General features: G+C 52.4%; 1 protein-coding gene across 2 annotated transcripts; it reads left to right on the top strand.

The window, feature by feature from the left end:
- The first annotated feature begins 263 nt into the window (after window positions 1-263).
- LOC135406938 (C-C motif chemokine 19-like) lies at window positions 264-8,612 on the top strand. 2 transcript variants are annotated; one of them, XM_064641529.1, is made up of 4 exons: window positions 264-384; window positions 1,476-1,599; window positions 1,961-2,057; window positions 2,543-3,526. In XM_064641529.1, exons 1-4 carry the CDS (start codon window positions 327-329, stop codon window positions 2,561-2,563), a joined length of 300 nt encoding a protein of 99 aa, XP_064497599.1. In that variant the 5' UTR covers window positions 264-326; the 3' UTR covers window positions 2,564-3,526. The 2 variants fall into 2 exon arrangements, with proteins under 2 accessions (XP_064497599.1, XP_064497598.1); XM_064641528.1 differs by lacking the exon at window positions 2,543-3,526 and adding an exon at window positions 8,145-8,612 and having other exon boundaries at window positions 271-384.
- Window positions 8,613-11,376: the final 2,764 nt, after the last annotated feature.

Here is an 11,376-nt window from a genome sequence, read left to right as displayed (position 1 = left end):
CCCTGGAGCTGCCTGGTCCTGATCAGAAACCCCTGTGGCCTGAGTGCAGGCAGATGAGAGGAAAAGAGAGGATTTGGCTCTGGGACCACAGAGCAGCTGGCTGCAGGGAATGCAGTGGTATATCTGGGAACTGTTCAAAGATTAAAATCCAGCCTGTGGCAAGACTTGTTGCAACTTCCCAACCCTCTTATCCAAAAGAAAGTGAAAGCTAAGGGCTGGAAGGGTATATAGGCAGCAGGGAGCAGCTGCAGCAGAGTGCAGGGAAGCTGTTCAGAGCTCACCTCTCCTGCCTGGAGCTCCTTCGCCTCCAGCCCATCCTCTGCAAAATGCAGCAGCTACATCTTCTCTGCCTCAGTCTCCTGGTGCTGGGATGTATCCTGGATGGTAAGAGGGAACCTCTCACGCTGCCTTTCCTGCAGAAGGGAGAGAATTCAGTTTCTGCCTCTCTTTTGCATTTGAGTTTTAGAGGGACTCATGGCTGAGGCTCTGTCACAGCCTTCCTGCATCCTCTGCTTGCAGCCTGTCCTAGAGGTACTTTGTCTTGCCCAAAGTCCAGGCAGGGGCCTGCAGGGCTCTGGGGCTGGGAAGGTGTGTTTGGGCAAGGCTGTGGAGTAATCCTGCCTCCTGATGCCTTAGCCCAGCTTGCACAAGTTGGGCTGGGATAACTTTGGTCCAGTTCTCCCTAGTACACCTCAGGAGCACCCCTGTCACACTCTGGCTTGAGGCAGCCTCAGGGTAAGTGGCAGGACTGGGAGTGGGAGGGAAGGCATGTGTTAGGGCAGGGCCTATATTTGAGAGGCTGCTGGTGTTGGACATGGGGTTTGCACTGGTCACAGCTGTCTGGATGGGTGACACCAGAACCTCTGCTCTGCGGTGCAGAGGTGGGGAGTCCGGGCACCTTGTGGTGTTGTGCTACATCTCGCTGTAGGGGGTTACAGACATCCCTGGGCACTGCCAGCCTTGTTGGGCATTAGCAGTGAGTATAGCATTTGCTGTTAGTGTGACTGAGATCCCCTTCCCTGCAGAGAAGTGCAGGCAGTTGTGTTCCTCAGCTGTCACAGGAATGATCGGTGCGGGGTGGGCTGGTGATGGGGTGACTGCCAAACCTATGACTGCCTCAGTAAACAAAGCTGAAGTCATCCCCAGTCCCTCGGGAATGGGTGCCTGTACTGCAGCATCCTGATGCCGAGTAAAAACCCCCCTGTCCTGCTTTGCTTGCTGGGGTGCAGCAAAGGGGTGCAGAAGGGACCCAGTCATGTAGAAGGGTTGCCTTCTGCCTATCTGCTGTCCCTCATCTCCTTTGCTTTCTGCTGGAAAGAGGCAAAGGGCTCCTGGCATGGGGGTGTGACAGCAATAAAGCTGGTGCCCGTGTGCCCAGCCGGGGCGCCCGGCTCCACCGCGGCCCCTTCGCCCTCCAGGGAGGCTGGGAGCGGTGCCGCTGACCTCAGCCTGCGTGTGTATTCCTCCTCCTCCAGTGCACGGCGGGAACAACGTCCTCGACTGCTGCTTGCGGACAAAGGAGACGCCCATTCCATGGCGGATAGTGCAGGATTACCGGCTCCAGCTGGTGCAGGATGGCTGTGACATCCCTGCTACAGTGTAAGAGCCTGAGTGCTGACGGCTGAGGGACAAGAGCTTGTGATGGCCGAGGGACGGACCTTGCAGGGACTCAGGGATGGGGGCAAAGCAGGGTGGAGGAGGGATGCTGAGCTGGGTTTGAGAGAGAAACGAATGGGGAGGGTTGTGAAAGAGATCCTGGGGAAAGAGATCAAGATTCTCAGTCAGAGGAGGACCAGCTGAGACGGGAAACTATGGGACAAAAGTCAGTGAAGAAAGTCATCTAAAGGTAGAGATGGAGAAGGGCAGTGAGGGAGGCAGGGGGTGAGACTTTGAGCTGTTCTTGAGCACCCCCAGGGTGTCCTGCTCACTACATTTTGTTTTTCCCTCATGGGCTTGGCAGATTCATCACCACAAGAGGCAAGCGCCTCTGTGCCCCGCTCCAGTCCCCGTGGGTGATTCGTCTCCAAGAGAAGCTGGATGCGAGCTTTGCCAGGAAGGTAAGAACCATCCCTGTTCTCAGACAGGCATGAGGGCAGCCTGGGGGTTGATTTATCCACTGCCAAACAGGGTTTTCCCAGTGTGACTGAGCTGCTGGGAAGAGCAGCCCAGGGACATGCTCTGCTGAGACATGGATACTTTGTCTTGGTCCCCATCTGTCCTCCCTCCAACTGGGGCCTCTCTGTCTCCTCTGTAGGCCCTCTTCCACCTCAAACAAATGAAGCCCTGGGGCTGTTGTCCACCCAGTGCCACTCTTGGCTGAACCTGATGGGTGCCATGGCAAACAGCACCGAGAGCAAACCCTTCCCTGCTTCCACCCTGGAAGCTTGGAGTCTACTGTTTGTGCACCTTCATGGGGAGGGCTTGGGATGAGTTTAGTGGGCATTTTGCAAGCCCTGCCAGGTCCAAAGTGGAGGAAGGGACTCTGGAGAGGCTCCTGCCCCGAGTTGCACACTAATAACAGTTGGGTTTTTCACTTCCCCAGGCCAAACACCAGGGCAAATAGTCTCCAAAGAAGCCCATGGCTGGTACCAACACCTCGAGTGGGACCAGCTCCCAGCTGTGAATCGAATGCTAATGGAGCCAACCTGCTTCCACTTCTAGCCTCAGGGCTGACCCCCCTCAGGACTTGTGCCAGTGTGTGGGGCTGGGCAGCGCCCTGTCTGCTCTCTCCCTTTCCTTCTGTCTCTGATGTGACCCAAACACCTGTGTCAGGCTGAGCCAAGGGCTGTGGGACTCCTTTGGCTTTGTAGCCTGGAAGCTGGTTGATGGACTGATCTGCAAGGCGAGTTTGGGCAGTCTCAGACTTCCCTTTAGCAGAGCAGCTGTGACCTCCAGCTCTAGTTTGATCTGTTTGGTTTCCATTGTCAGCCCCAAGCATGACTCCTTCTGCATCCCTGGAAAAGGCTGCTGGGATGGGACAGTGTTGGGATGGAGGGAATGCTGGAGATGTTCCTCAATGGCCATGCACAGCTTAGATGAACTTGGACAATGTATGGCCAATGTGGTTCCTCTCTCACTCCTGACTTCCTGGCACCATTTGCTGCCCTTCCTTGAAAGGGTAGAAATAGAGCCAGTAACATGGCAGCTGCAGAGCGGGCAGTGATGTTGCTCTTAGCCCCTTCTCTCCTCAGGGACATTGATCCCCTTCTCAGTCCCCCAGCCTGGCACCACCTTCAAACCCTGTCCCATGCCCATGCCTGGAACTCTCAGGTTATTTGCTGCTAGATCTGTTCATTGCAACTATTCTGTGTGTATGCTGCTTCTTTTCTCTCTTTTTTATTGTGCTGAGATTTTGTTAAATAAAAAGAAAAGACAGCAGAGAGTTGATGTGCCCCCGTGTTTGAGTCCGAAAGCCAGCGTGGAGCGTGGGGTGTGCAGCCAGCACTACCTGCCATGCTGCAGTGGCAAGGGGGCTGTGCTGGGGGTGTGGGGGATGGGAAAGGCATTTCACAGGGGTGAAGGATGTTCTACAGCAGCTGGGCTGTAGGTCTCCCTTGAGAGTCTCTCAGCACCATGGTTGAAGCAGGTGCTCTGCTCTGCACTGCTCAGCCAGGCTGCTGGAGCACATCCTGGGGAGTATGTGTGCAGAGATGGGGTGGGAGGGAGCATGCCAGTATTGCACCATCCAGCCCAAACCTCTCCAGTCCTGCCAGTGCAGCTACTGGGCTGGAGCTTCCCAGCTCTCAGCTCCCACAGAAGCACAGGACATGGAAGAACAGCTGCAGGAACAGGAGTTTTGTCCTTGCAGTAAATGGAAAGTGAGGCACAGTGTAGCAGGTTGGTGCTTGCTAGCAGCTGGAGTGCAGATGAGAAGAAAGGGCTTTTGGGGAAATGGAGGCTACTGAAGACATCCTGGGAGCATCAATGGATAAGGCACAGATGGCAGCCCACCAGCTCCTGCCTGTCATCAACAGTGGGATGAGAGTCCATAGCTATTTTCCTCCTGAGCCTTGGGTCTTCTGTGACTATTGTCTTGCTGTCTCAAAGTGTCCTTATACCCCCTTTTGCCCAGACCATGTGATTTTTGAACAAAGCTGTTCCATCCAGCTGAAGTATGGGCTGAACATGCACAAGTAGAATTTGCATGGCCATCAGCCAGGCACCATTGTCTCCTCCCAAGCACCACAGTGTCAAATGTGACTGTCCTCACCATTAAATTAGTCAGGTTTGATGTCAGCCAGCATGCCTGGGCACAGATTGGGACTGAGATGGCCGAGGGACTGGTTTTGAAGGCAGAGGGAACATGGCCCCCAGGCCTCCTTGGTATGGCATCCATGGTGGTGCAGTGACTGGGGCTGTTCAAGCCAGGGAGTGTCCAGGCACCTGACCGCTTTTGCTGAGATGTCCTGAATGCAAGCTTAGCTCCATTCCTTCTCCTCCCCTGGTCGTCTGGCCCACTTGCTGGGGGCTTGTCTCTTTTTCAATTGTTCTCCCCTCTGGGGCACTGCTGGTGTGTGTGCACACACAATGCCCCAGGCTAGGATGGCTCTAAGCCTGAGTTTCCCATAGCATCAGCTCTGTCCCAGCTCATTAACTACAGTGACAGCCCCAGCAATTCAATCCCAGGAAGAAGAAGAGAGGGAAGGTTGGTGTGGGAAGAGAGGCCAAGACAAACAGCATGAGTGGGAAATGAGGATAACTGGAGCTTGCTCGGACAGAAGCCTTCCCACTGCTCGCTCGCTGACCTGTGAGGGGACCGTGGCTGGGGAGAGGGAGCATGCTTGGCATGGATCTGCACTGAGGCTGAGCTACTGCAGCTCTCAGGGAGAGGGTCCCTGTGAATGGCAGGGACTGCCAGAGGGGCTTAGACTGGGACAGATCAGATTCATCCTTGGCTGCAGGCTACCCTGACAAGGAGAATGGTGTCCTGGACCAGAGAAGCTGAGGGAGAAGGGGCTTGCACTGACTTCTTAGATGTTGGAAGCAGATTTATCTACTTCCATCAGAGTTTGAGGGATGGCTTGGCCTACCTGCCTGTAAGAACATGGTTGCAAACCCCATAGCTCCCATCTTTCCTGGGAGCTGTAAATCTGCCCTCCTCAGAGCAATGCAGCTGTTCACCACAGATCCCTGCCAGGTCCTTTTATACCTTTTCTACCTTCTCAAGTGGGTGTTGATCCCTGTCCCAGCTCTGGCAGCAAGCTGCTCTTACTCCCAGGGAAGGATGAGAGTAGATGCTCTCCTGGACTAGGTATATTTTCTTGGCTCCTGTCCTCCGTACATTGTCTTGGCTCTTGTCCTCCAGCCCTGCAGCTGTCCCCACTTCAGAGCCTGACTCTTGGAAATCTGTCTAAAACAAGCCAGGGTCAGTGCTTAATAAACTAGGGAGTGAGTTTTTCTGATACAAAATGTCAACGATCTCTTCAGAGGGAAGCAGCCACTTTCCTTAGGGAAAGCAGCTAGTCACTGTCATGTCAAAGACCTCGATTCCCAGCCAAAAGCTAGTTTCAGTTAAAAAGTCCTTCTGTTTCTCTCTTCCCAGACATGCTTTTCCTGCTCTTTTCCTACCCTTACTGTATCCTCAGGAGTTAGTGGAGCAGGAGTAGAATCCATTGCAGTACAATGCAGACATACCCTCAGTAGCTCTGGGGCTATGTGCAGGGATCACTTTGGTGTGAGGTGTTCTGGATCATTGGCTGAAACACCTGTAGTCTTTTATCCAAATCTGGGACCTGCATTTCACATGTTGTGATAATACAAGGTATGATAATTGAAAAGCCTTCATATGGAGCTGACAGAACAGCCACTCTCTTGGTGACTGGACACAAGGCGAGGAGAGAAAGACAAGGCTGCATCTATGCAAGCAAACTGAGAAGGCTTTGGGTCGTTCCCTGGCAGCCAGGACTCAGAGCTGGGATCATGAGAGCACTCTTGTCTCTCACTGGCATGGTGAAAGTGGTCTCGGATGCTTCCCAGGCTGCGTTCAAGGGGCACCAGACACAGCAGGCACAGTCTGCTGCTATCTCAAGGCCTGACCTGGCACAGGGTAGGATTGAAGGTCCATAGCAAAACCACCCATCTGCTTCTCTGCAACAAGAGCAAGGCACCAGTGGCACTGCTATGCTGGTCTCACTTGGTGCCATAATACCATTTCCAAGGGCTTTACTGAACTGGTTTTGTCCCTTGCCTACAAAGAGGCAGTGTAAAGGGGCTTTTTCTCTCACCAGCATCCCTCATGTGTTGCATATGCTGCTTCTGAAGTGACTGGGGAGGAACCAGCTGCATCCTCCTCAGAAGCACTGGCAGGAAAGATGAGCAGCACTGTGGGGGCTAAAAGCTGTTCCCCCTCTCACAGCCTTCAATCACCTTCTTCACATCACTCCTTGGTGCCAAACAGTCAACAGGAGCTGTGAATGTGTCCTGGGCACATTTATTAGTGTAATGGCCAGTTGTTCCCCATGCTGGTGGTCTCCTCTCCTTGCTGCCAAGGCAAGGGTCTGCTCTCCATGGACACAGAGTCCTTGGCACCAGTGCAGATCCAGCTGGCGTGGGCTCAGGGACCTGCCTGGGTTCTTGTGAGGAGATGGGACATGTGGATGGTTGGGAAGGGTGGGAAGCCAGGTGAGGAAAATACCCTTTAGTTTTGTTTCTTTTTACTGTTTGCTCTTGCCTAAACAACAGGTGTGGATGATGGAGAGGATCCAGACCTGGTATTTCTCATCCTCAGGCCCCTGCTTGCTCCCACCTCATTCCCAGCATATCATCACCAGTGCTGCTTGCTGCTTCTCCGGACACTTTCTGCTGAGATTTGTCCTGTGGGAAGATACCAGAACTCTTAGCCGGGTGGTGGGGTTCTGAGAAGCAGCTGGTGCCATCCTTCCTGCAGCTGAACTGTCCCTGGTGATATTGTCCAGCCTGCACCTCCATGGTCTGATTCCCAGGACTGGAGCATGGGACCAGTGTGCTTTTCCTGGCCCTAGCCCCTGGAGTCAAATCGAGCCCAGAATTTGTCTGTTATGGAGACCTTTGTGCCTAGGCAGGGCTCAGCTTTGTGTTTTTAGAAGCGGCAGGTACTGCAGCTCATTGCAGTGTGAGCTCAGCCACGAGCCAGGTGCACCTTTGCCCGGGTCCAGGGCTCAGCCCACCCTTTAGAAAGGGAGAGGAGACCCATCCTCTCTGCCGTCGGATGCACTCATCTTCTCTTTATGCACAGTAGCAGTAAAAACTGGAGATAAAGAGAAAACCAGAAGGACAAGCAAATAGAACACTTATCCTGCTGACATAAGACTCTGGAAAGTACCTACTGCAGGCTACCTGTCCCTCTTGATGAAACAGTAGGTAGTGGTTGGAGGCCTAGTGCTGTTTCTGTGGCCCTACTCACTTCTCCCTCCTGTTTCCCTGCTTAGCTGTGCCTCCAGGTAAGTTTTTTTCCTGCTCCCCATAGTGTGTCCCCTGGACAGAAGGCTGGGGGACACCTATCATCCCTTCTTTTCTCAATTACTCCGCAACCACAGCAAAATTGTCTGGGTGCATAGAAAAAAAAGAGCTGGTTCTGTAAGAGAATGAGGTGAGGGGTCACCGCCAGCTCAGACTGCAGGGATGGGGCTTTGAGGGGGCTAGTGAAGATCTGGTTAGCTCTGCTAGGAAGTGGATGGGAGGGACAGCCATGGGGCAAGAACTGGGCAAGCAAAGAAGAGAAGATTTTTGAGCTTCTCATGAATTCAGAAAATTGGTGTGCAGCGCGAGGCATTATACCCACATGAGAAACCTCTCTTTGTCCATGGCAGAAAGGGAGAGCCAGAAGACTGCTGGTAGTAAGGCAGACTCAGAAGATTTTCTAAATCTTTGTTTAGATCTAACAAATGCAAACGTCTAATCCTGGTGTCTCCCTCTCTCTGTTTGACCCTGTGCTGACAGTTTCTGACCAGTTCCCTTTGGTCCTTCAGCCCTAGATTTTGCTGGCATGGTGACTATTGTGTGCCTGTCCAGACAATTTGGCAGCTGTGTTTTATCACTGCAGATTTGCCAGGTATGGCTTCTTGGCTTGGGATGTTCATCCACTGCAGCCTTTAGTCAGTCCCTTCTCCAAACACATCTCATTCTTCTCTACTTTCCCACAGAAAGCAATGTTTTCTTTCTTGCAGGTGTTTTGCCTGGGAAAGCCCCTCCTCTGCTGGGATGTGCACTGACTGCCCCCTCACTGCAAGCACACAACTGTGTTTACATGCGCACTCTTTAATCCTGTTTAAATTATCAAGCCGTGACTTTCTGCTGCCCGTGGGAGGGAGGATGCTCCAGAAATGTGAGATGCGGAGGTGGTCTTTGGTGAATAAATCAACTGCTTTCCTTGAAAGTACCTGCAGCTTATGTTTTCCCACCTTTTATTTAGCTGACGCAGCTTTTGGAAACGCACCAGTCAGCATTAATGGTGATGGATGGCAGCTACTGTACTTGAAAGAACAAAAGCAGAAGTGTCCCGGATTTGTTACAGCTACAGATTCAGCCTCTTCTCACAGCTCTTGGTTTCATTTCCCAGCTACTGCGCAATGCTCCAGCGTTGTCCTCTGACCCAGCCAAGGCCAGCTACTCCAGGGAATTCCCAGTGTCAGAGCTGACAGGGCTGTGTGTTTCATTGCCTGCCTGGGGTGCCGGCAGGGTTGAAGCCCACTGTGTTGATCCGTGCTGTTTCTGAAGGCTGTGTCCGTGCTCTTTGCCGAGCCTGTGGGATTCAGCTGGCTTCAGGAGGGCAGCAGGTCCTGGAGATGCTGCCAGTCAACTCGGCACTTCCCGCTGTGGGTAAGGGAGGGAGGCTCTGCCCTGTTTGTACTACTTTGCTCCACATCCCTGTACAGACACTTGGAGCAGCAGATATTTAGCAGGCTTGACAGGGGATGGTAGGAGGGATGCTCTCTCTACCTTGGCCTGGTTTCAAACTAAACTTCTCACGAGCCCTGCTGCTAGCAAATCTAACACAGGTGGCTTGTTGCAAAAAATAGCATCTCCTGGCATGCCCGTGTGCTGTAGAACTGGTGTTAAAAACTGTGTTACTGCAGACTGAAGCAAAAATCACCATAAAGAGCCATTTGTGAATCAGCCTTCTACCAAGCTCAGCCAAGCCTCCAGGTCTCCAGCCCAGGTTGGCATGTGGTGCAGTGGTAATGAAAGAAATGGGAGTTCTGTTGCAGCTGTTGGGATAAGGACAAGGGAGTACATATTCTGCAACTCGCTGTCACTGCATCAGCAGGGACAGCTGCTTAATTTATCTCTGAGATTCCTTTAGTGAGGATTTTGGACCTCACCCATGAGTGTGGTCCTGTCATACATAAGTTATATAAGTCAATCTCACTGGGAGAGGTGGACCTCGATGGGACAGCTGGACTCTGAAAGGGTGTGCACCCACTTGGGAGGACTGGGGAGAACAGCACTAAGTTTGGTCAGAGGTCTAGATGACCTTCTCTCCAAGAACAGGATGAAGAAACTTGGGTTAATCTTGCTTCCAGGAATGGATTACATGGTCTCCAAGTGCACAGAGGAGCATAGCAAAGAGAAAGTGAAAAGAAGTACTCTCTGAGTTTACTTCTGGTAGGTCAAGAAACCAGAGGAGTCCCTGGGGTCATATTTTAGGGGGAAATTCCATTTAGCAGGTAGAGGCAGCTGAAGAAATGCTGCATCTCCACTGCCGGAAACTTTTACTGTTAGACCAGGGCTTGTCAGAAAGCTGGAAGTAGTGCTGGCTCTGGCTCAGCACAGGATGGTTTAGATGGCCCCTTTTTTCCCGTTATACTAGCCTACCAGGTTCCTGATGGGTGAGGTGGACTTTGTCTGACTTATGCTGTCCTTCTGAGGGCTACATGAAGTCCTTCACTTCCCATGACCTTGGGAACCTCTCTAAAAGGTGGAGATGGGTGGATGGAGTTACACTCTGAAACCCCCACTTATTTGTTGGGTGCTTGATATGAGGCTGCCTGTGGCTGCAAGAAACCCTTGTTCCTTAATGCAAACCCAGGGTCTGACCTAGTGCCCATGTGATGAAGGTGCCTTGGGAGCATGGAGAGAGCTTGCCAAGCCAGACTGAAAGAAGCAGATCTTGTGGGCCATCCATGGGCTCCCTTTGAAGTGGAGCAGGCAGTGTCAACAGTAGAGTGTGGAACCATCAGCAGCGAAAATCCATGTTCTTTGCTGTCACCATCTCAGCCACATGCTAGGGTGCTCCTGGCAAGGGCCTTGGCAGCCTTGGCTCTGTTTCACTGGCATAACTTGATTTTGGGCTTGAGGAAAAAAAGAAAGCAACCCAAGGAGATAAAAGAAAAGAGCTCTTCAGGGCAAACATGAAAACGAGGAGTTTAGCATCAAAAGCCTTTTGAAAGCAGCTGTGGAGCCTTGCTCCGAGATAAATAAAAGCTGGTTTGAAGCTGGAGAGCTGGCTGGCAGGACACGCTGTTCCTGTCTTGCCAAATGTCCTTGCACTGCTGGGCTCCCCCCTGAGCTGTCATGGTGCTGCAAGCTCCAGTGGAGAGGATGGGTGTATCTCATCCTGATGCTCAAGATGAGGCTTGGAGCAAGGGCAAGGGTCAGGGTGTGATGGGGAGGGGGAAACACTTGAGGGGTCTTTTCTGTCTCTGGAAATCTCAGAGACATGGACACCGTTCCACTTGGTGGTTTATCCTCACCCCTTGTGAGATTTTGAGGACTTTTGAGTGGTAGGCAGCTGTGAGAGTTTGGCAGGCAGGAGATGTGCACTGCCTGGTCCCCTGGGCAGTGCCAAATGGAGGCTATGGTTTTGGGTTGGTGCAAAGTCTGAAGCATTGGAGTCAAAGGAGTTCTAACCAAAGCAGGCCCTCAAGCATCTGTGCTCAGTGCTCTAACAGAATGAGGAAGGGCTCAAGCAGAAAATGTCTGGAACGAGACCAGAAGACAGACACTCTCCTAAACAAGGGAGATACACGTCCTGGGAGAAGAAAACAGACATGTAAATGGAGACGGAGGGGGCCAACAAAAGGTTGGGTTTCTCTGGATCTCATTTGTCTTCCTTATGCTGCAACTGTCTAAATGCTGGGGATCTGTGGTGTGCCATAACATGCTGGGGCCATTCATCATGGGCTGTGCTGGCAGCTGGGACAAGTCTGTGATGAGCAGAAGCTTCCAGCTATCCAGAGGGGCTCTGCCTCATTTGCACCACTAGTTTTGAGGCTGCAGCCTTTCCTTTGCTGCGTGCAGGCAAAGGTAGGGAGAGAACAAATTCTTTCAGCAGGGCATTAACCTCTGTAAATATGACCCTGAGGTACTTTTCTACGAGGGCTCTGGCTGGGCTTCAGGAGGGTCATTGCTCTCTCTTTTTACAGAACTTCTTCAGTGCACTCTGGTCTGGATCTTGCC

Source organism: Pseudopipra pipra, chromosome Z, assembly GCF_036250125.1.
Source record: "Pseudopipra pipra isolate bDixPip1 chromosome Z, bDixPip1.hap1, whole genome shotgun sequence".
Taxonomy (NCBI): Eukaryota; Metazoa; Chordata; class Aves; order Passeriformes; family Pipridae; genus Pseudopipra; species Pseudopipra pipra.
This window is presented reverse-complemented; position numbering and strand designations above follow the sequence as displayed.

Bases quoted from the DNA above. Each gene is read 5' to 3' on its own strand.
- LOC135406938 (XM_064641528.1), top strand. From the start codon at position 327: ATGCAGCAGCTACATCTTCTCTGCCTCAGTCTCCTGGTGCTGGGATGT. The intron at 385-1,475 runs GTAAGAGGGAAC...CTCCTCCTCCAG, and splicing joins GCTGGGATGTATCCTGGATG to TGCACGGCGGGAACAACGTC. The intron at 1,600-1,960 runs GTAAGAGCCTGA...TGGGCTTGGCAG, and splicing joins TGTGACATCCCTGCTACAGT to ATTCATCACCACAAGAGGCA.